The 25,039-nt window shown below is 38.3% G+C and overlaps 1 protein-coding gene across 5 annotated transcripts; it reads right to left on the bottom strand.

The window, feature by feature from the left end:
• Positions 1 to 5,248: 5,248 nt before the first annotated feature.
• Positions 5,249 to 24,909, bottom strand: LOC115905610 (cytochrome P450 27C1). 5 transcript variants are annotated; one of them, XM_030952030.1, is made up of 10 exons: positions 24,411 to 24,909; positions 19,641 to 19,831; positions 17,789 to 17,988; positions 15,835 to 16,044; positions 14,400 to 14,563; positions 11,743 to 11,909; positions 10,887 to 10,965; positions 10,007 to 10,210; positions 7,409 to 7,570; positions 5,249 to 6,599 (listed from the first exon to the last, which is right to left on the bottom strand). In XM_030952030.1, the coding sequence occupies exons 1-9, from the start codon at positions 24,735 to 24,737 to the stop codon at positions 7,454 to 7,456; spliced, it is 1,659 nt and encodes a 552-aa protein (XP_030807890.1). In that variant the 5' UTR covers positions 24,738 to 24,909; the 3' UTR covers positions 5,249 to 6,599; positions 7,409 to 7,453. The 5 variants fall into 5 exon arrangements, with proteins under 5 accessions (XP_030807890.1, XP_030807891.1, XP_030807889.1 ...); XM_030952031.1 differs by having other exon boundaries at positions 5,249 to 6,560; XM_030952029.1 differs by having other exon boundaries at positions 5,249 to 7,570.
• Positions 24,910 to 25,039: the final 130 nt, after the last annotated feature.

Here is a 25,039-nt window from a genome sequence, read left to right as displayed (position 1 = left end):
TTGGCCCCTTGGTTACAATCAGTAGTCACTAAAAACACCAATTACAATCACAAAAACTAGCCAAAGAAAGCATTTTCTAGCTAGCAGTTCTTACCCTTGTATGAGTTGCCACCCCCTTAAAAAAATACTTCAACAAATATTAAAGCATGACAAGCCTTCCTTGTTTTAGTCCTTCTTTACAGATCCTGGAGAAAGAAATAATGGATTCTCATTGCTCCCTGGTGCTGACACTAAACATCCCTCTTTCCAGTCAAATTGTTCAACATTAAACTTCCAAACTTTAGATGTCAAGTGCATTATGATAACCAATAAAGAGAATGCTTCCATTTGTTGCCTAAAGACATCTAAAAATAATGAGCTCTTTTCTCCTCTCTATTTTCTTGTCATTGTGCAGTTACATAATAGTCACAGAAGTACAGCAAAGGCCTAGGAAGATTTTCTCCTCTGAGAAGTAGCCAGTTCAATGGAAAAGCCTGAGGACCCTGACCTAACCCAGCATCTGGGAAATGTAAGGTTATTCTCCATCCACTGTATGTTTTTCTGTAATTTAATTCATTTTAATTTTACATTAATTGCACAATTGATATTTCATCACTTCTCATGGCAGAAAACCATTAGTAGCTCACTATTTTCTGTTCCAATAGAAAAAGGACAATGTGCTAATTGTAATTATTTTCTAGCCAAATAACAGCATAAATTTCGTTTGGTCTTGCCTCTAGTATTGTGTGGTGGAATGCCAACATCTAAAATAATAATGAAAGTACTTAATACCAAATTATACATCAACACAATTGCAGTAATTACAATCAGTACTCTTGCATTCCAATGTGACCCAGAATCATGACAGATTAAAACATTAATCTCTACCTATGCATTTGCCAGTGAAGCTTTGTCAGTCGAGATGACTCAGTCCCAGAAGATGCAGGAAGAGGAATTCAACACAATGAAACTGTTCAGTGTGGGCCTAAAATTTACAGCCTTGAAAGCATGCAAACATTACAGACATCTGCTCTGACGGAGCAGCATGGCTGTGTTAGATCTTTCCTGCCTCAATTTAATCTGACATAACCAGTGGATGGATAAGTGTAGCCATTCCCTGCAGAGGTGATGATTGATCTCTGCATCACAGGAGGAGTTAGAAAGCTTTGCCAGCTAAGATTTATGTCTCAGAAATCTGCAAAGTTGCAATGTTTTGTAACCATTTTAAAAATACAATGTAGGATAGAGGTGAGACAAATGGCTGCCCACACTTCCTGGAGCTGATATCTATTTATATTGCAAAACTAAGCTGACTAGCAACCAGTGAATGATTACTTCTTGGATGAATTTGGTGCCTTCATTCTTTGTGGAAAGAAATGCATGTTGTTTCATACAACTTCATCTGAAAATAACAGGTGTTTGGTAAAGTTACCATGATTACTCTGCATTTATTATTTATGAATTTGTGTCCATAAGAGAAGCATCTATAAATGTGATAGTCCTTAGGAAAATTAGAAATACTCATTGCCTTTTCAGTGGTATCTTCTTAGAGGAAGGTGTTTAGCGAAGTCCCTCCAGATATGTGTAACTGATTCCTTGCATACCTTTCTAATTCTCTAATCCACTAGATTTACTGCTTCTTTTTTGCATCTGGGATGAGACTGTGTCTGCATTATTTGGGAATCTTCAAGCAAATTCAAGTGTTCACTCCTATCTGCATAAAGGAGACAAAGAGCTTCACGAGTTGAGCTGCTGAAAGTGAGCAAGGCTTGTCCAAATATTTCTTATCCCATTCTTAACTGTGGTGGCAAACATTCTCTTGCAGTCGTTTATCCCTTAGACACTTCTTTCCAAAATCCCTGACTCCAGCCTTCCTTTTGTCTGAATAAAGTGGGCTGCTTCAGTGAGTTTACACTTCAGTGAGTTTGCACTTCAATGTAATTGTTTCCCAACTAGATAAACATTTGACAGCAAACACTGTGTTTCAAACATTGCCAAGATTGCTAAAACACCCTCTAAATGGTGTCAGATGATCTCCTGTTTACTGCAATGTTTACTGCAGTAGTGTCTGAAACACACAAATATCCCCCTAAATTGCTTCCTGTCTCCTTTACTCTTATCTCACCTAGACTGTGATCTCTTCAGAGTAAGAACTGACTTTATTTTGAATTTTGCATGATAACAGGTAGAGTGTCAAAGCTCAATGATTAACAAACTGTTAAAGACAAATCTCAACAGGAGCCATACAGGACTGCAAAGGCTGGATTTTCTCTTACAAAACTTGTCCCATATGAAACTTTGGACATGCTCTACTTTTTCCCACATGCAAATTCCAATTTTGAGCAAGGATATGCAAAAGATGAACAGAAATTGAGAATGTTTGCGTGTACAGGGGCAAAGAGACTTTGTCAAACAAGTGTAACCAAACTCTTTAAGAAGCCATAAGTACATTGCTCTTAGCTATGTATATATATATATTTTTTTTTTTTTCCCCATAGATATATAATCCCAGACTTTCACTAAGGAATACTATAAAGGCAGCACCACCTAGTGGTACCAAAACCACAGTGTAGTATTTTCAGCGGTTTCCTGAAAATCCTTTTGGAAACACAGGGGAAACTCGGCTGAAATTATTTCTGAAATACCCACATGACATTTACATGTTTTGTTTCTTTGTTTTGTTTTTCCATCAAGAACATATGAATAAATATTTGCGAGCTCTTAGCATACATATATATATGTATATACTTGTTTTCTGTTGTAAGTATCCTTTGAAAAGGAAAAAGGGAAGTGAACACATGCATTAATCACAGCTGATAAAATAGTTTTCTTTTTATTGTACATATATATATATATATATATATATATATAAAATACTTTTAAATGATCAGAATAATTACTGATCAAAATAATTACTACTCACACCTTTCCATACAACTTTATTATTTACTACTGCAGCATGTGTGAGGTTTAGATGAAAACCCACACAGGAATAAGAAATACCTGGCAACTTTGGACTGCTTCCCAAATGTTTTCCAGCACACATTCCAGGGAACTGTAGTTTATCTTGTGTCAATAAATATAGTCCGTGACAGAGGTGCTCACTTCCAAAAATCAGAAGGGTCCAATGTGTCAGGGCCCAGTTTTCCTCCCCAGAGATGGTATTGGCACATGGATTTACATCTGTGCTCAGTAGCTGTACAGTGCTGGGAGTATCACTTGGTAGCACTTTAGATCATCCTACCATCTGCTTTTCACTTGCCCCTGTAAATCCTCTATTGACACTTCTGTGACACTTCAGGAGGTGAAAAACCCTCGGATTCATCTGCATCCGTGGGAGTCTGCCAGTGCAAACTACCATTGTTCTGAGCAGTGAGAATCAGTGGTTTGTTACAGCCCTTCTGAGTCCTCCTCTGGGCACACACTGATGAAGTTTGGCATTACCAAAGATATAAATCTGTAGCAATTCTATGAAATTATACGATAGCATGTTTTAAAGTTAGAAACATTATGAGACAACATAGCATAGGAAGGAAAAACCTCAGTGATCAAAACCAATAGTGGCCTTGTTTTTTTAATGCAGTGCAAATAGTACACAATAGACACTCCAAACTAGTCCTCCCTCATCCCTTTTCTCTCAGCCTGCCCCATCCTCCCTGCAGTTCGTAGCTCACCTCTGCACTCCTGAGCTGGCACCCCCTGTGGTATTACGTACAGCCACAAAGCCTCCACTCGGTGTGGCTTTCCCACTCCTCCTTTCCCAGTCCCCAGCACCAGCGCATCTCTTCTGTTCCCAGCTCCAAACACACCCCCAGTGCCTGCTTCTGTCCTGTCACAGCTGCCAGGCATCCTATTCTGCATCTTCACAGCCATTCCACAGCTGGGGTATTTAAGAAGCTCCTAAGTTTCATTCACCACTGGCGTACAATGTTGCTGGTGCTGTGACTATTTCACCACTGACCTCGTAGATTCCTTCCTTGCCTACAAGAGAGTATGGAAAAACAGACTGACTGAATAGAGTAATTCTTGTTAAACCCTGTAAGGAATTCTTTATCATTTCATGGTTGGGAATATTTTTTTAAGTCTTCCCCACGTCTCAGAATCACTTCATTCTAAACTCTAATTCTTCTGATAGTTTGAAACCTTCCACACCAGTTTATTTTTTCATTGTTACTGGTGATACTTGTTTTGAACAGGCATTGTCCTTTGCCTTAAGGAGTAAAGAGCTTAACCTGAAGGTATTTGAAGAGCAGATTTATGTTCTCTTACAATATTCACTTTTCTAGACTAATTACATGAACTTTTTGAGGATAAATTTAATCTCTTGCAGATATCCATGTTCCCACTACCTGTTATCTAATCCAACTGGAAAGAGCAAAATAAACTCAGCAGTTTTGTGTCCAACAAAACAAGTTCTCCAAACCCCATGGTTACATAGCTTCCAGATGTGCCAGGGCTTGATCTGCCAGCAAACCACAGGGAGGCAGAGCAAAAACCATTGTAGTATAACCCTTTCTCCACTCACAGAAACTATGAACCTGATAACCTTAGTGTATCCTCATCTGCCCAAATCAAACTCCACCTTTCTTGAACACTGAAGCACACTGTATTGTAGCAGTTAAGAAGAAGTATCTCTGACAGAAGTTGGGGAAGAATAGGTCAGATTGCATCTCATACATTGTAGGCTGTATTTCTCATTATTCTCACATACTTGCACTTTCTAGTCACCTGTGATTATCTAGGTCTTCCCCCACATATTACATTTTCAAGTGGTGAGCTCCTTAAATAAATTATTTTTATTTCCTACACACATATATTTTGCTATTAAATTAGAGACCATTTCTATTACATTCTGGGTTGGTTTTGTTGTTGTTTTGGTTTGATTTTCACACTTTATGCCTTTTTTTTCTTTATATCTTTAGTACTCTTCTGTATATTAAGCAATTAATCAAAACATTAACATTAGTGTCAGTCCTTGGGTATTTCTTGGATAACTTTGCCAGTACCTTTTCTCCACAATGACAGTACTCTTAACATAATGTTATCTCCCCTTTTGCCAACTCATTACAAACCTTCAATTTTTGCAAGAACCTCCCTCTTTTCTAGCTGAACTATTAATTTTCCATGGAGTAGTGAATCTTTCAGTTCAATGCAACAAGTTCAAGACTTTAAGCTGCTAAAGAAAAATGCAAATATAAATAGTAATTAAAATAAGGACAAAACCTTGTATATTCTGTATAAATATTTTATTATGTATAAAAGACAACTTACATGGATAGGCGCTCTATTAGAACAAAATACTGGCTGTTTTTATTAAAATATTCAATGCTACAAAAAGCATTTTAGAATGTCTCTTCCATCTTCTGCACTGACATTTTCCTTAGGCACTCATACCAAGCAGCAAAAGTACTGCAACATAGCAGTGGCTGGTGTTTATAAAGATGCTATGACAAAGCAAAAGGAAGGCACCATATGGCATCCAAATTTGGATTCAAGGCAGGAGCTCCTTGTCTCCAAGTCAACAAAACCAGGCAGAGTTATGGAGTCAAATACTCAGTCCATAGACTTTTAAACAGATTTTGCAAAACAGCTCCTTTGGGATGTCAGCTGGCTCTGGCAAATACAAATTTTTTCATTTGATTTAAGATGGAGACAATTGAAAATAACAATGGGAAAGGGGAAAAAAAAGAAAGATGGAATAATTGGGAGCCTTGAAAAAATCAGAAGGCAGGCTTGTTCAAGGAAAATACTCCCAACAGAATACCTGGTTTTCTTACAGTACACATATATGCTCAACACAAGAATAATATTTTAAAGTCCTTATGTAGGCATTTAATCCTCTAGTAGATCAGATCAATTTTGTTTAGTGTTATTATTTTGTATAGGAGATCTATACAAAGGAGATTTTGGTTCTCTTTTGTCTAAACCTTGAAAAGGCACCACAAAAAGAAATCAAAATACTTTAACAGTGCAACTGTAGTAGCTAGGTGGCAATGTGAAATTTCATGTACACCATTAAAACTACAGAGTTTTGAAATTTCTAACCTGTCTTTGACTTCCAAAGGCTAGACAACCAAAGAAAAATTTTGTCATTTTAAAAAACAAGTTACAAAACTTTTGCTAAGTTTATTTAGCTGAAATATTTATAATTGTATGTAAACTACCTCCCAAAAAACAGTCAGAGCCTGACATGTAAACAGTTAACTATATATAATTACATTTGTATCATAGTAGGATATGCAGGTTTGAACATTGTCCAAGGCATAATGTGGACAGAGGGTACAAGGTTTCTCTCAAAAATGGGAATGTAAGGTTAGTGCAGTGATACTAAAGTTATCCAAAGTATCGTGCAAGGGAGAGTTTTCTGTTGGCTCTCATAGGAAAAATAATCATAATAAAAAAAACCAAACAAACAAAACGACCCCCAAAAGACCAAACCCAAACTTCCAGGTGTCCACTCTCTTAAGCACCAGACAGTAAACAAACTTCTCTGAATACTTCAGTAGTCACATTTCCATCCGACAGAATTCTGTATTTGCACATGGGTTCAGCAAGTTAAAATGGGAAGATTCCAGTTCTTACTGTTGAAGAACAGTAAAATTTACTGTTTCTAGTTCTTACTGTTGAAGAATAGAATAAAGTCAAAAGTAGTATTTTAATTAAATGATAAAAATGTAACAACTACTCTCTTTTAATATTTACATTTGGGTTTGGCATATTAGCTAGAACAATGAAAGTGGCTTGTGCTTTGGTGATGAGAACAATGCCTGGCTTCCAACTCTCCAATGTGACATTTAAACTTTCATTTTTAAGACTCCTATTTTTTTAAAACTATATAAAAACATTTTATGGGGGTTACGTTTAGATAAATTTGTATATGTTCTGTATTTCAAGTCTAAACAACTTGACATAAGTTGTATTTTTTCTATCCTTACTTTTCATATTACTGGAATTTTTTTTTAATACATGCAGAGTAAATGTTTTTACATATTAAAAAATGATCTCAAAATTTAATTGTTACGTGGAAACTTTTAAAAAACACTGGAGGACAAGAAACAGGAAAATATAAACTTATACATGCAGCTAATTTCCACATATTACATAATAATCCCCTTGCTCTCAAATGCACTCATTGAGTAGCAGCGTGACAAAACCACTGAATGATACTGACATGTCTGAATTTACTTCTGGTTGGCTTTTTTCAATGCATGTGCTGTTATTACAAGGAATTCTCCCAGATAAAAGGAGATTCCCAGTGCAAGAAGGAATGTTTTTGGTATTTATTTTCATATGTGTAATTAACTTTTACAGGAGAGGTAATTGCTCTTATGTACTGCTAGAACTAAGGCAGAACATAATACTTCATGATACTGTCAAATACCTACAAACTGGAGAAAAAGCATGTTTTAAACTTCCACAAAATCCAAACCTGTTTCCATGAAAATTGTAGAAGTATTTCCAAAATGTTTGAGTTTCACTTCCTGTCAGAAAATCTGACATTGATGGAGTTTCCAGGAGTCAAAAGTCCATGAGTTTTGGCATGAACTGGTTCCGTTTTGGGAGAAATTTTGATTTCAAAATTCTGAAGTAGCTGTGAACATAAACAGAACAAGTATTAGAAAAACTGCAAAATTACCAATGAAGAGTAGACTTTAAGACAAGAGAACATAACAGACTGTCACAAGCAAAATTTGTGTTGCCAGTTTGGCAGACTTTAAGCACTATGATTCTCATCCAGGAAAAAAAAAAGAAGGTGTTAAAAGGTAAAGATTATCATTCAAAATCTTCCTCCTCTGATTGAGGGAGGACTGAGCAAGTCCTTTGCAAGTCTGAAGAAGTCCCACAGAACCAGATTAAACAGTCTGAACTATCAAAAAACTAACGTCTCTCCCAAATTTGTGAGGTTCCCCTCTATGTGTTTTTGATTTCACTTCCTTTAATATCAATCAATATGTGAAATTATTAAGAAAGCTGTAGGAATCCTAATCCCATCAGACTCATTTTTCTGAATGAAGAATACCTCAGCTATCTACTTTTACACTTTCAAGAGGGAAATACTGCAACATCCTCAACTTTTCCTCATAATAAATCTCAAACACTTTTTTCTATAAATTAAATAATTTTCTTTAATCCTTCTCCTCGTATGACTGATAACCAATGCATTATTTTCCTATACATAACTACATTTTTCAGTGTCAGATGGTTGACGAAGTTTTATTTAATTTTTCTCTTTTTAAAATCCCTGCTTATTATCTTTGTCTTCCAAATTTCCTTGAATTTGGCCATATTGTCCTTAAAATGCAGTGCATGGAGATGGCTGTTTGTTATTGCTAAATGAGGATTCATCAGTGTTTGGCAAGACTGAGTAATTTAGCTCCTCTTTCTGACATACAAAATGCTTGCTAATTCTGCTAATATTATCTAGACTCTCATTGCCTTCTCAGAATTGAATGACTCCTTACTGTATCACTCCAGTCTGTTCCTATGGTACTAATATTACTCAGACAATTGTTCATAAATTTGTATTTATGCATTTATTTCTTCTCAAAGGCACCAACTTGCAACTGTCATTAATTAATAACTTTGTATTGCTTCTAGAATATTTCTCATTTTTCTTCAAAATTCTATATTCACATCCCCTGATTTTAAATTAATTCACATCAGCTTTGTATCCCATGCAAACTGTAAAAGTATTCTCTAATCCGTCACTTACACTGTTAATAAAAATAACAGCCTAAATCAAATGCAGGACAGACTTTTACTGAATTTTAATTAAATGCTTTCCCAGTTCAACAACAATTATTCTATAGCTACTGCCTCCAGCTATTTCCTTTTTCCAACCAGCTGTGCATGCGTTTTGTGGGCACTTCCATCTGGAACAAATTTTATTAATTTAATTGAGAGCAAAAACATACAGGACATGCAAAAATACTTCCTGAAGTCAGAGTACATGACTTACTTTATACCCCACATGAGGTAAGTGATCATGTCAAAGAAAGAAATTAGATTGGTCTGAAACAATTTCTCTTTGAAGAGCTCCATATGTTTCTAATTTTAACTCATTTAAGTATCATCTCTGTGTTTGTAAATAGGTTGTGTGCTGTTTTGCTCTAGTTTCTTTCCAGAAAACAAAGGAGGTTCTCCATTGCTTCCTTGAGCCCCCTTTTAAAAAAGACGGAAGTGTGTTTGTTTTACCAAGCCCCCTGGGAGCTCTCTCACTCTCAGGTCCAAAAGACAGGCACTAATTGTTCAGAGATTGCTCTCAAAGTTTACTGAAGGAAATTCAAAGACAAATTCAATCAAGATTTCCTTTGAATACATAAAATTGATCTAAATATTTTTACAGTTAAGTAACTATAAACAGTTACCAAATCTTCACTATTTGATTGCACAATATGTACTCATTATTTGAGCTGTAGGCTGTCTTGTAAATGGCAAAAAATGTAGCAGCTGTTGGAAACGTTTTCTTTATTATATGAACCAATCAAAAACAATATATCTCAATATGTACTATTTATATAACTATAAATTATGTATATCTAAAATGAGAATGAGTTAGAAGAAAGAATCAGAAGAGACAGAAAAGCCCAGAACATAGAAAAATTCTACTGTTTGTCATCACACTGTGATCAGTACAAGGATAGAAAATCTATTTTCCATCTTTGTAAGTGCTGAATTCTTCTAAATTAAACACAGAAATTGAGCAGGTAACCATTTTAATATACATTAAGAAAGAGTTCTGATTTGCTTACAAAAGCCTTCTGTACCAAATCTATATATTTCCTTAACGAACTTAACTTTCATTTTACATCCTGTAAACCATACCATCTGCAATGTAGTTTAGGTACTATGCTACATTTCAAGCATGATTATTTCCAATTTTTTAAGTCTTTGCAGCTTGAGTACATTAGACAACACTCCAAAACAAAGATTTTGAGCACTGTAGGATACCCAGAAATGGCATACATTAAAAAAAAAAAAAATACCAATTCACTTTCTTCTTGTATTGCTGTGACATAGCTCTAACCTGAATCAGTGCAAGATGGATTTCCAGCTCTGCAATTCTTTTTCCTATACAACTTCTAATGCCATAACCAAAGGGGATGGAGCCAAAGTTGTCTACTCTGTCCAAGTTATCTTTCCTCAGCCAGCGCTCAGGTCGGAACTCATTTGCCACTGAGAAATTTTCTTCACTGTACGAAGTAGCATAATGACAAAGTGCCAGCTGGGTCTGAGGAAACAAATAATATTTATATTTAGCTAGCTCCAACACACATGACAAAATTTAAAAGTATTTACAATTACTGAAATTTCTGCAATAAGAGGTGATAAAAATTAAGCAACTCTGAGTAATTCTGAAGATGATACCTCAAAAATCAAATCCCTTACTCAGTTGGTCAAAGGAAATAATCTTCAAATTGTTTTCAATATTGCTGGATATATTAGAGAACATGCAGTGGGAAGGAGATGGGAACAAGTCACAAGAATTGGGAATTGTTTAATGAAGTTGCTTTGAGAAAAAGGATGAAACTTTCCACAAAGGGAATTAACAGACAAAGAATTGGAAAACTGCAAGAATAATGAAATCCATGCTTTTTTAATTGAATTGTATCATTACACAGATATGTTATTATTAGACTTCACCACCAAGAATATTAAGAAGAAGTCAGGATGATAAATTTCATTTGCAGGTGAGGACCCAAATAAAAAATATCAAAACAACAGCAACAAATCAATCATAAAATCTATTTGTGGCATATAAATGGGTATTACTGAAATACTTTCCTCTTAATGTTCTAGCATGGTGAAAACCTTTAAAATCAATGAAGTGTATATACGTTGGAGCAGATAATATTTCATTTGCAAAAATTAAACTGTTCTCTGCAGAGAACTGCAACAGAACCTACCCCTTTAGGTATCAAGTATCCTCCAATGATCAAGTCTTTTTGGGTCACTCTTCCATTTCCTGGCAATACTGGATATAACCTAGTGAGAAATATTTATCTGAAGTTCAAAAGTAATGACTAACACCCTTTTTAAAATGTTAAGATTCCAATTTGCAGTCCCAAATATGCAGGATGAATGCCATATTCTTTCACACCAAAAATATTTTTAAGGAATACAGAACACCTTGGAGCTTCAAAGACCTTGAATCATCTGTGAGAATATGACCATCATCTGAGAAAAGTTATTTATTAGTAACTGAATGTTCAGCTATTTGGTCTATGCATTTATTTGCTTTATACATGTACAAGCATGAAGGTAAGTGGTCAAGCTGGAGACATTTTTGCACTACTGCTAAAGCTGAAAAAGCCTTATTGATGCCTTCTCTAAAATCCTCTTACTTCCCTCACCTCATGATGAATATTTAGTATAAACACATTTTTAAAAAAAGGATGTCACATGACTTTAATTTAAATCAAAAAGCTTAACATTGTTGATGTGGGACTGCAAAGTCCCAGTGTGCAGGAGGAGGTTGTTTTATTTTATCATACAGACTAAAGGGAAAAATCAAGCTTTCTATTCCCTACATTAACAGACATGTCCTACGTTTGTGATACCACCTCTACCATACTGAGAAACATTAAACATTATATAATCTATCTTATTCATTGCTTGAGCATCCTTGGACACAATACTGCTGAAATAAATAAAAGTAGAAGAAGCAAATTGCACTAGCAACAATAAACTACAAATGCTAAAATGGACTCAAAATTCATAAGAATAACATGGAATTAAATCTTTTACTTGTCTGCTACTTACCTCAAGGTTTCTTTCAGGACAGCCCTAATCAAAGGCAATTTTGGGACATCGTGAGCAACTGGAACTTGATCTTTTCTCAGTTTATTGACTATTTCCTCATAAACACGTTGCTGCACCTCTGGGTGCTTTGCCAACAAGTATATGGCCCAGGACAAAGTGAAAGAAGTCTAAGGAAGAAATCACAATCATCAAGCCCAACAAGTTTACATTAATAATAATTTCAAGCCAAGAAAAACAATCAGATTTCAACTATGTGTTTTATATGTTTTAAGTTATGAAACAGACTGGCAATGATTCCCATCTGGATTCAATGGGAGGTTGCCAGACTTTGCCATCCCCTCCTTCATCCCTTTTCCATCTAAAAGTCCACCACATATCAAAACAATCCCTGCTGATATTTTCCCAGTGAAATATAAAAAGCAACAGTCAAACCAAATGCAAACCCAACTATGTGAGCAATATTGAAACATAAACACTCCAAACAGCAACGGATTAAGTTAGCTCTTAGTTTTCAATATGCATTTCACCTTTCCTTCCAACAAAAACACTTCACAGGAAACAAGATAAGAAAATTCTTCTCAGAACATTTCCAACCCCTTTTAAGCATATGGGGATCCCCCCATAGCATCCACACGACAGAATTTATATCATCACTGCTAAGATTATACTTTATCCTTTTGGTAAGCAATGCTCCACCACTATCATTTAAAAATATTTTGTGTGAAGAAGAAACAGAACACAAGGCAGGACACAGTTCAACTTTGAGCACAAGAGGATTTAAAGAAACCCATCATCTAATCTTTTTTCATCACAACTGGATAAAAAATCAGTTTGTGGAAATGTCTTATTTTGGTCTTAACTTTAAGATCAATTTAGAATGCAAATTCATTATGATGGTGACCTTTTATGTCTTGTCTTCAAACAGGGGTATAATGCTTGAAGTACCATTCTCATAAGCTTTTCTTGATTTTCTTGCAATATGGAATGGCTGTGCCTTCTACAATGCAACCCAGTTCTATTCCACTCAGAGGAGCTGGCAATTGTGCAGAACTTCTCTGATTAAACAGTGTTCCTTCCCAGGTTCCCAGTTCCTTCATAACTTCTTAAAAATTAGGACTGTTTCAGGAACAGACAAAATGCTTTGTAGCCAACAACTGCTCCACAATTCTGTTGAAAGCTTTTATAATCCTCAAAATCTCTTTCAGTTTCTATGATAAAATGAGATCTGAATTGACAACAGAAGAAAAAAAAAGATTTATTCCAGTTTTGTTTTGCACTTGAAAATTAGGAAGTCAGAAGTATAGTCCTCTCAGAACAAGACTGTTGCCAGCTGAGAAAGCTGAGTCAAATGGAAAGGGAAATTCTTGTTGGCATGAACATTGTCCTTTTATTTTAATGAAAAATGTCACACACTAAAAATGGAAAATTAATGGTCTGAAAGATTAGAAAATGAATGGGATTAAGAACTGTGTTTCACTTAAGAACCAACATCAAAAAGCTCTGCAAATTCATAAGCCCTTGGGACATTTAACCAATGGAGTAATATTCAGCGCATAAAGAAGTTTTACATATGCTCCTTATTTTGGAATTCAAAAGTGATTACTGCTGGGGTTTTTTGGTTTTCTTTAGAAACCTTACAAACTTTCTTAAGCCAAAAAAAATCTGAATTCAATTATCCAGAAAGTTCTTTTTTTACTATAAGACTATTCAAGTCCTACATAGCACTTCTTTATCAAATTAATGTAATTTCTTTAAAAAAATTGTTCAGTAACAATCATTTATAGTAGAAGTGTTCACTGATATTCTAAATAACTCTGTATACATTTTACATACAATAACTCATGTTTCTTTTTTCTTATTCTTCCCATGGTCATGCTGCAGTCGGTACTGAGCTACACTGAATTCATATGCTAGGAATGAGAGGTGAAGATATACACATGACATTAATGTTTCTTCAAATGTATGGCAAATCAGAAGAATAAAGGATGAGAGGCACTTGAAACACGTTCCTACATGTTAACATATTGGATACACCAGCCCCACTAACCCTGAGCCTTTACCACAGCTCTCTGCCTCAGCCTGACTCGATGTTGCCAGCACAAGCAGGGGCAGAGTGAACTTGTGCCTTGTCCACATCATTGCTGGCCTAACATCCCCCCACCAATGGGTTCCAGCAGAAAGAAGGCATGTGATCCATAATGTGTGTCCCAGTTGATTTAATTAGCCATATATGAAAATCCTTTACCAAACTCTACATATGAGTTTATTGATCAATTTTTTTCGCACTTTCAGCTAACCTTTCTATTGTGCTCTACCTAAAGTAGCACAAACACCAACCTGATAAGCAAACTAGTAAAAGAGAATGTATGAAATACAAGCTGAATGTAAAGACAATTGCTATTTTATCTGTTTAATAAAGCATGGAACAGACTCCCAAGTGATGGGTTCCTGTAAACCACAGCTAGATCAGAACAGTGGTTTCATTCCAGGGGAGAGATTACACACTACAGGAAGTATTTTGTATCACTTTAAAGGCCTCGTGGCTTAAATGTGTTAAAATTACATCCTTAGGAGCAATGTAACCCCCCTGAAGAGAGCTGCCAGTGATCCTGGTGTACAAAAACAACTATGCACAAGAAAAATGGTAATGAGCTTACTGTGTCCACTCCTGCCAGAAGCATCTCAGTCATGTTGGCATAGATCTCTTCCAAAGTAAGTTCCTTACTCACTAGGAGGTGTGTAAGTAGCCCACCATTCACTACTTCTCCTTGGTCCAGCTGAGACTGAATAGCCTTCAATTTGTTGTCAACATGGATTTGACCTTTGGGATTTAAAAAAATTGTTAAGCCTCCATTTTTATTTTTGTGCTGCTTCCATTCAGTAATCACATTTCTCCCGCTACACTGCACATCCAGGGAAAAAAAAAATCTTTTTTCTTAAGGAAAAATCCTAGAGTGATGGTGGAGGTCCTTGGGTACTCATGGCAAGGAAAGGTTGAGCTGACAGGAACCTTGGTAGCTCAAAGCATGAGAATACTGAGCCCAAAGAAAGGACACAAGAGACTTCAGTTCCTTCTTTGAGGGAAGCTCGAGGCCAAGTTTTTACACCCACCTAGCTTGTCTCCTGGTGACTCTGCAAGAAGAGGTGAACTCTGCAGAGCATGCTGCAGCTCAGCACAGAGGCTGCTGCAAGATGCTAGCAGCAACCAGAAGGTCAAAGCCACAGAACTTAATTACTTTGAAGAGAAAGATGAGGACCATCAAGTGATAACAAAAATACAAGAACTTCAGTGAATGACACACTGAGCAATTTCACCTACAGCTCCATGTACACTCTTGTGACTGCAAACAGCATCTTTGGTCAAGCAAGGGATTTAAGAAGAGAAAAACTCCTACAAAAGTTAATGGCTCACAGAATGAGCTTACAAAAAATGAAAATCATGCAGCTTTCTAACGTTTGAGAGAGAAAAAGGGTTCAAGTTTTTTTAATACTCAAGAACATTAAAAAAAATAAAATTGCAAGGACAACTCCTTCTTCCTACTTACATGAAAACTGATTCATAAAGTAGCCTGGAATATTTTATTTACCAAAAAAACCCCATATTGTAGTACATCAGTGTACTTCAATGTCAACTTATACACTTGTATTTATATAAATAAACTTTACAAAGTGTTTAATTAATTGCCAGAGTCTAGTTTATTAACTTTCTAGTCAGTTTTAGTGGTGATTATGTCAGGGTGCTAAATTAAAATTTTGCTGAAGTCAACAAAAGTACCCTCATTAAAATTGAAGTGCTTAAGATAAAACCTTGGCAAAGCACTAGGACCTGGAGTGACAAGTGAGTGCTGAAACAGATGAAGATAAATAAGAAAGAGCAGTATAAAATAGGGGAGTTTTGAAAGGTACTGGTAAAGTTTGCTTTCAGTTGAATATTTTCTAAAACAGTTCCCCTGGCCAGTCTGCATTTAATATGAAACTTACTTCTGCCACAATGTCTTCTTATAATTTTAGAAGAGAAATGCAGCTTGTCCCGTTCAAACACATACAGAACCTGCAGAAATACAGCTGAACTTTTCTACTACTAAATCTTACTAAATTTGAAGAGTCCATCCCAGGATCTGCAGAACTCTCTCCAGGGTTTTGGAATAAGTGGACGAAGCCATTTGGGAATAGCACCTGCATACATAGTGGTCTTAAACATGCTAAACATCAATTCCAGAGCCTCAATATATTCAACAGTCTGCTGTGGGATGTTGTTTTCCAGGCAGCCCAGCCGGCATTCGTATAGAATAGTGGCCACACCTGCACATAAAAAAATGAAAGAATTGTCTATACACATGCATGAATATATATTACTAATTTAAGGAATTAACTAGCATTAAATGGAACTACTTTACAATAAATTTATTAATATTATTATTATTATCATTACTATTTCAGTTGGGGAACAGATAAAACAGAAATTCAAACCACAGTAAAAGAGCCCAGCTAAACATTGCAGCAAGAGAGTAGTTGCTATGTCAATAATGCTCAGCATGAGAAGACAGCCAGGAATTCCACCAGAAGTAGAGCAGCCTCCAGCCTGTTTGCACTGCACTGTGAATCCCGAGCCTGCCCTGCTGGCCTCTGAACACTCAGGGACACACGAGTCCAAAGACATTTCTGATAACTGCTGACAACGGAGAAGTTTCTACCACTGGCTGTGTCTGTCATCAGCTGGTAGCAAATGAACACTGAGTCTGTGTAAACGGATAAAAAGCTTGCACTCCAGACAGTGCTTTTACTGCACACACCATTCTCCACCCAGCCCTAAAAAAAAGCAGTGTGACACTCTTGCAAGTGACAATATTGACTGTCTCTTGTTCTGACTTGCTGTAATTTTCATAGATCTTTTTCTGCAGTTCTGCAGGCACTTCCACTAGACATTATCTTTACTAACAAAAATAATTTTAAAGTTCGATTATTTTCAACTCACTCCTCCTTTCCTAATTTTGCTCCATGGGAAGATATTTGTCTGCACCTTTGCTTTCTTTGTGCCTCTTTCAGAAATTGCTAGTTCTTATACATTCTCTCACTGCTCACATGGTCCCTTCAACGAAATCTTATGTATTGGTTCTCTGAACAGTTACAGTGTAAGTTAAATAAACAGCAAGTCATATAGAAAATAAGTATGTGCCAGGCACAAGTTATAAATGAAAAACTAAAAAAATGTGAAGAATTTAAACCAACCCATCAGTTACAGTGAATCTGTAAGCTCACAGTTTGAAATTCCATAAACTGGTAGTTAAATGCCATTTTTAGACACTATTAATGTGAAACAGACCAAGCAGGCAGCCAGTAATTTGACACAAAGTGAGCAATCTGGATATTCTTCAAATCCCAAATTACTCAGTTGCCTGTCAGCAAAGAGTACCAATGTTTTTAAAAGGCATTACATATAACAAGATGGGGTTGTATGCAGTCAGTTAAAGAAATACATAAAATATGTATCACTGTGAGATTTCTATAAGAACACAGGAAATGCCATACAGGCTCAGGCCAAGGTTTCATTCAGCATTCCCTCATTAATAGTAGCCAGTGGCAGATGATCTTAAGGCAAGCATAACAATCCCAGAGTTGGCATCTCTAGGCAGGGAAAAGCAGTAATTTTTCCCACATTAAGCTATGAATTGAATTTAGATACATCACATGGGAATTCCTCATTGGAATTTGGCTGGTATATTATGAAATTAACATGTCTTAGAAGTTACCTGTTAGAAAGTCAGCACCCTTATTCTTGAGAAACTAATACAGAGTCCTGAGACTGTTCAAGACCTTGATTGAACATTTTACCTATACACCAGCATTTCCATAGCAATTGCTCCTTAATAGAAGGACTCTACAAAGGAATTCTACTGATACCCACTGCAGTGACTAGGAAGACACACAAATGCAGAATGTCAAAATTCCTTTTTCAGATTAATCAGCATAGTCATTTGACAGAAATTCCTAACCACAACCACACTGCTTTACATCCATTTTCTTTACAGATCCAGCCTGGGCTTACCTTCCATTGAATACTTGAAGAAAAGGTTGTTAACATTGGTCACCGTTTCCCCATCCTCCTCTTGACTTCTGAGGGTGTGGATTCTTTTAATTAAGTCTGTGATAACTTCATTGACTCCTTCAGAGTAAACAGCCACATCTTTGGGTTTCAGAATTTTTTGCCTCAGTACACTTCTCATTTTTAGCCACTGCTCCCCCTCCCTAGAAGAAATTATTAATAATGTCAATACACGGTTTTCTTTAACAATCATCAGCTGGGTAAGAGCTCTGCAACCAAGCTGTTTGCAATTTTTAATGTCAAATGAAAGCAAATGGTAAAATGAATATTATGATAATGTATATTTAGTATTGTGCCCCTACAATTTTATTCTGCTCCTACAATTTTATTCTGTATTATTGCATGTCCTCATTAAATTTCAGTGATGCAACCTGTATCTTAAGGTGTAAGTCAATCTCTGGGTTAAGTGACAGAACTTGCCCACTCAGTGATCTGAATTTGATGAGTGTCCCTATGTTAGTCTGTTAGTAGTAGCTAATGCAAGAAATTAGTAAAATATGCTATTAAAATTACTTTAAATAAACATTTGAATGGGTGGTCTGCAAAACTGCTTTTACAGAGAACCAGTACTTAATTACCAAATAAAGGTCTCACATTCACATCTGACAATTCAACAACTTGAGCTGGTACCATAAATTCTGTTACTGATACATCACTTTCAGCTATCCCAGTTCTAAACCTACAAAGTAATAAGAGAGCAGGACTGCCTAGAGAGAAACAACTTACAGCTACACATTCTGCTTTAGCTGAGCTATGCATGGAAATCTTGATGCTGAAGACTAAAAATATGAAATGTAGTATCTACATGCTCTGTATGAGCAGAGTATTTGGGAACAGTGGTTCCAGAGATACCTTTCAATTCCTTATGAAAATGGGCAATTATCTTTTATGTGTTTATTTCAAATTTTTATATTCCCCATTACTTTTCTTTACCTGGAGCAATGCCATTGCAAGGGACAGAAACTTATCAGCCAGCAGAAGAATTTGATCTCTTTAACAGATATTTCCTGAGTCTCCTGATTTAAGATCTCTTTTCACTAAGTATCAAGGAACTGTTAGTTTGAGTCTCAACTGCAGCTTAAGAGTTGAGTCTGCAGTGCAATACATAAGACTTTTGCTACCATGAAAAACAGACTATCCATGACTCAGGAAATTAATTTCCCTCTAAATAAACATCCTATGTCAGTGGGGACTGTGAGTAGTTCCCAGTGGCTATTAACCACACCCACATGCGCTGCCAGGTTATGCAAGCTGTACAGACAGATAGCTCCCCTGGAACCAGCCAGATTCAAAAATATCTGTCTGGGGATGCACTACAGTGTGAATTGACCATTCTTTACATTTGTCTACTGAGGGGGCACTTCAGAGAACAATAAAGCTAAAACCAATCTGAGCCAACAATTCCACACAGCACACTGCCTGCTAGATAGAGCAGTCTAGAACTGATGCAATGAACCCACATTCATGCAGTGCAGTGCCAAAGCTAGTAAGCTCTATTCTGTAAAACTGCTTGCAGGTAAGTGACTCAGCTCAAACTCCAGTTGATACACACTCCCAAAGAATGTCTTCGTGCAAAGTAGCTCACTGCACACTCAACTACACGTCATTGCCATGCCTTTTAAACTTCACAGCAGGACAAATTCACAGCATTCACCACAAATACTTCTCCCCACTAGACACACAGATTTCCCCACAGAGAAAAAACCCTGATCTCCCAGATGACCTGTGCAGTCCTTCAGAAAATCACTAAACTTGCACAAGAAAACAGGGAAAGTGAAGGGCTGACAGCACTTACGCAGAAATGAGCCCCGTGGCTCTCCCCCGTAAATCTCTGTACTCCTGCCAGGATTCCATGTTGGCTCTTTGTGGTGCTCTGCCTTCTGCTCGGAGCACTTGAGCAACCATGTCTCGATCTGCAATGGACACAACAAACTGGGGACCAAAGTGAGACTTGAAGATCTTTCCATATTCCTGAGTGTGTTTTTGCTACAGCATCACCAACAAAGAGAAACAGAAGTCAAGTATTACTAAGGAAAACTATGACAAAAGGAAACGGACAATTTGTTATACACAGACTCTCTCACATCTAGAATTTGATCCCCAGCCTTCCAGTCAAGGAACAGTTTGAAATGTCAGGAGAAGCATGTAAGCATTACTGTGAAATATTCACAAGGAAAACAGAGAGGTCACACAGTTCAAGACCCTGACTGGAAAGACCCAAAGCTCTAAGGCACAGATTGTGAGTGAAACCAAACACTGAGAAGATGAAAGGACTTCAAAACACATCCCTTCAGATCAAACAGGTTAGAAAGAATGTCTGCAAAAATGAAAAACGTGGAAGCATATAGGGCTAAATTACCAGTATAATACAAAGGTATCTTTTGTGAATAACTACCTACTCTACCATTTAATTGCTTATAAAGAAGCTATGTATAAGTTTCTCACACCTAACCAAAAACAATGAGAGCACAACAACCTAGTGAAGAACTGCATTTTGGAACAGATTGGTCAGCAGTAAACTTGAGAGAGACATATGCTAGTTCTGCAAAAGAAAGGAAAAGGTGGGGTCTTATTCTTCAAGTGGGGTTTATTAAGTGGTTGATCCACAAATCATGTGATTCAGGCTGGAGGCAAATAAGAGGATTGGAAATTAATAAAGAGGATTGGAAAACATTAAGCTGTGTATATATATTAAAACAAACATATAAAACCAACCCAAACAGTTTTCCAGTAAGATTGCACTATCACTGTCCTGTGAAATCTTACTGATTATTTTCAAATAAATAATTTTACTGATTATTTCAAATAAATTTCATTCTGACATGGTCAGGAAGAGAAATTCTCAACTCTTACAAATTCACTTGGAGTTGAGGTACGTCCTCATTTCAGAGGGGGGAAAAACTCCCCCAAAACTGCAAAGCAGTTATTAAAAAGATATTATTAAGACTGTGAAAATCAATTTTAAAGCCTTTATTTCTGGTTAAAGTATTAAGACAAGTTAAACTGACCAAGGTTTAACTTTGACACATTACCTACATTCTAATCCAAAGACATCTGCACAGAGTTATGGTGATTATAAACCAAAGATTGTTGACACCAACTGCACTTGTGAAAATCTAGTATTGACCCAAGATTAATTTATGTGAAATATATTTTATTCAATCTTAGTTACAGAGATGAATTGTTTAATTGCCAACAATAAGTTAAAGACACATGAATCACTCTTCAGAATATGATACCAAGTGCACTTGAAAAAATGTAATCCTTTTTGTCTAGTTTCCAAATAAAACATGAGTTGTGCAATTGTGGTCTTTGCCTGTCACCTCTTAACTACTTTTGGAACACAATGGACAACTTCAGTCGAAGTTCTAAAGGTCTCCCACAACAATATTTTTACCATTTTCAAAAGTCAGCATCTAGATTCATATGAGACACATCCTGATGAGGGAAATGCTACAGCAGGAACTCAGTTGTCATTTCTGTGTGGTCTGCTCCTAACCAACACCACAGACAGAGCAATGGATGAACAAGCACTCCCAAAATCCAAAGCATCTCTTGCCTTAGAAGTGCTTTAGGGATACTGAACTTGGAGATAATAACTTTGAGAGTATGTGTCTTGAAAGAAAAGCATGAGTTGGGAAGGAGTGTGGCAAGAAAAAATCAGTGGAGTGAGGGGAATACAGGCCACCAGCCACAGAAAAACAGGTTCAACAAAGTTTGGTATTTAGGGAGCAGTTTATTTTTTCAGTGATGGTGAGGTTTACATGGGACAACAAAATTCAACAGAAAATAAATCAACTGACAAGCCATCCAATCAAATAAATTAAATACTAGTTTTAAACCAGAAATGGACAGGGACAAAGAGGACATCCCTTTGGATTTGGACATCCCTTTCTTTCAATAGACTGAACACCATTCTATCGACTTCATGTATAAAAAAAAATGCCCAGGATTTCTATTTCAATATTTTCTATCACAGCATGGGTTTTTCTTTCCGTTGTTCCAAACCTTGAAAATGTTCCTCTCTAGTGCCTCACATACCACTCTCACATCATTCTTTCACACACCATAAATTCAAACTGCCAGCATCCAAATCCCTCCCTCCTCACCTTTCTTTTCCTTATCCTTGCTTAGCACTGATGAAACAAAAGAGATCCAACCTCATCAAATTAAAAATACTTCCCCTTTGTCATAATTGTAGGCATTACTACTTTGGCCAGGACTAGCTGGAATCATGTTACTGAGAACAGAACCTCCTTTGTGAAAAGGCTCTTGGCTTCCCCACCCCTTCTGCATATAGCGCACAAATATTTGTGTGCACCAAAGGACATCATTTAAGTAGCTGTGCTGGTTACCAAAGGGTTTGGGATTAATTCATTCCTGATGTTCACTGTATTGTTAAATTTAACAGACTGTTAAATTTAATGCCTGCTTGCATTCTATGTGTAGGCAAACAGGGCATCCTGTGATTCTTGAGACTCTAGGCAGACTAAAAACTAGTACTATATTGCAACTTCTCCTTATCCTTCCTCACACTTTTCTTTCTAGGAATAGTATTCACTAAAGAAGAAAATACACATATCAGCTAGTGGTAGTGAAAAGGATATGCTATTTAGGATGTCTTATATTCTTTTTAATATTTTGAATGATTTTCACTGTTTTGACAGTGAAAGAACTTGAAACCAATGGTGGCATCTTTTTTAGTGTTATGAAACTATGATGAGTATCTCTCAAATTCTGTACACCACCACAGAGTTAGAGGAAAAAATAAACAGAATGAAACAAAGAGCTTTAATTGTCTTCACCTTACATGTGCATGTCTCAGTTAGCAAGCAATCAAGCTGAGCAATTAATCATTAGCAATCTAGTTTGGGTGCCATGGAATACAGCATACATCCTACCATTTATTCTTAAAAATCGAAATGGTAAATATAAGAAAGCTGGACAAAACTAAGCAACTTGTGTGATGCTTTCTTTTTTCTGTCTCCTGCCTCTTCCTGGTGTTTTTAGGCCCTTTATAAATCTTGACTTTCAACTTTTGATTCTCATACCATTTAAAGTTTGGCTTTCTTTACTTTCCCTTTTCTATTTTTATTTTCCTTTCTCTCTCTTCTTTCTTCCTGAAATTTCAGTAATTTTCAGGCAGCAAACCTCTTGAGGTCTGTGAATTTCTGACTGTGAATTTCTAACTAGCGATTTGGGAAAGGTCACTAAGAAAAGCAAAATAATAAATGTCCTGTTTGAGGTATTCCCAACAAGATATGTACTGCCTGTGGAAAGCTCATGGATCCACAGCTGCAGAAGAGTGAAACACGCAGCTTTACTCCCTTATACACAAAGCACTTCCTTTAGAATCGCTTGGACTGCACGGGGAAAGGGCCCCAGGAGATGCACGGTGACTTTTCAGGAATAAAACCCACGTGTTTGGCCAAGGGACCAAAAGAATTAATCTCTGGATAGCGACAGCCTTACGGTAAGAGTGCTGCCCATGCCAGCATCCCACATGGGCGCTGCACAAAGATCCTCGTTCCTCAGCTCCCGCAGGGATAACGCGCCTCGCCCACCCTCACCAGGTGCGCCCCAAGGAGGGGACGCTCCGCGGCCCCACAGCAGCGGAGGTGCCCAGACCGGAGAACGCTGCTCAAGCCCCACCTGGCCCCTGGCTCACTCGGCCGCCTCCCCCAGCCCCAGCACCGCCACAAGCCAGGTGACAGGAGCCGCCCTCGGCCCGCCCTCCTTCCTTCCCTCCCCTCCCCTCACGCCGCCATCCGGCCCCGCTTCCCGCCACCCGCTCCCCTCCCCCGCGCCAATGTGGCGGCCGGGCAGGGGGCGGCAGGGCCGGCCGCGCCAGCCGCCACCACTCCGGGCCTGTCCCTCGCCCCCCCGGCGAGTTCGAACCGCCCGCCTCCCGCCACAGGGCCGGCCAGAGCTGACGGCAGCGGGGCCAGGCGCATCTACCACTCCCTCAGGGCACCGCGATAGGCAGAGTGTATTTATGTAAGGGGAGGCCGGGGTAGGAGAGACAAAATGGTCTCTGAGCACGGCGGGGCCGGGCTGAGGGAAGGGCAGCGGCCGCCGCGGGGCTGGGGCGGCCCCGGGTGCCGGCAGAGCCTCACCGCATGGGTGGGTGCTGCAGTCCGAGAGTCCGGGGAAGCCCACACGTTTCCCAGCCCTGCCCGCTAAAAATAAGCCCTCTGCAAGCTTGTGAAACAGCCCAGTCAAAAAAAAAAAGAAAAAAAGAAGTGGGTTTTTTTCCTTCTTTGAGCTTGAGGCACCTCCCCAGCGGTTCAAAACGCGCACAGAGATGCGCGGGGAGCGCTCGCGGTCGCCGGGGTACCGGGATCGTGGGATCCCCCGCGAAACAAAACTGCCGGGACCTCCGGGGCTGCGGGAACTGGAGTGGGTGCGGGATCCCCTAAACCCGGCTCTCCCCTGCGGGAGGGCAGGGCGGCAATGCCCGGCTGCGGCGCTGCTCGCCCGGCGATTCACCGGCGCTTTACCAGGAGAGGAAAGGTTTAAGTAACCCTGGCGTGATTAACGCCTTAAGTACCCGAGGGAGCTGTACCTGGATTTCATGAATGCGGCCGAAGCCGTCCTTCCAGAAGAACTCGTAGAGGTTGTAGAGGGTGTTGGGTCCCGGCATTTCGTGCAGGCTCTTCACCCTGCCCAGGCGGCGCGGGGGGGGCTGCAGCAGCTCCGCTCCGCGCCCCTCGCCTTTGTTCGCCGCCGCTGCCCGCCGGCCGCTCCGCACCTCCAGCGGCTGGCTGCTGCTGCACGGCCGCGGCTGCCCGGGAAACCTGCTGCTGGCAAAAAGCGCCTGGTAAAAGTAAGTCCTCTCACATTCAAGTGTCGGCTTGCATTTCATCGTCAAAACTCTGGTGAAGAAAGACATGTCTTTTAATTTCAGAAGGGTCCACTTTGCTCCTGCAGCTGCTTTTTATTTGGTTGCTCTTTCTTCAGTGCCTGCTTTAACTTGTACAAGCAGCACTTCTCCAAACTCTTACTGCATGAGCATCAGTTTACACAGACCATTATTTAACGCTCCCTCCCCTAGGGCTGGAAAAGGGGGGTGGGTCTGGGATGAGACTTGAATAGAACGAACCTATTATTTTGTATAATTCAAATCAGATAAATTTACCCATTATACATGCAGCCAAAGTCCAGTTTTTGCCTCTTTCACCCATTAGTTTGGTG

This window comes from Camarhynchus parvulus, chromosome 7, assembly GCF_901933205.1.
Source record: "Camarhynchus parvulus chromosome 7, STF_HiC, whole genome shotgun sequence".
Taxonomy (NCBI): domain Eukaryota; kingdom Metazoa; phylum Chordata; class Aves; order Passeriformes; family Thraupidae; genus Camarhynchus; species Camarhynchus parvulus.
Note: the sequence above shows the minus strand (reverse complement) of the source record. Positions and strands in the feature narration are given on the sequence as shown.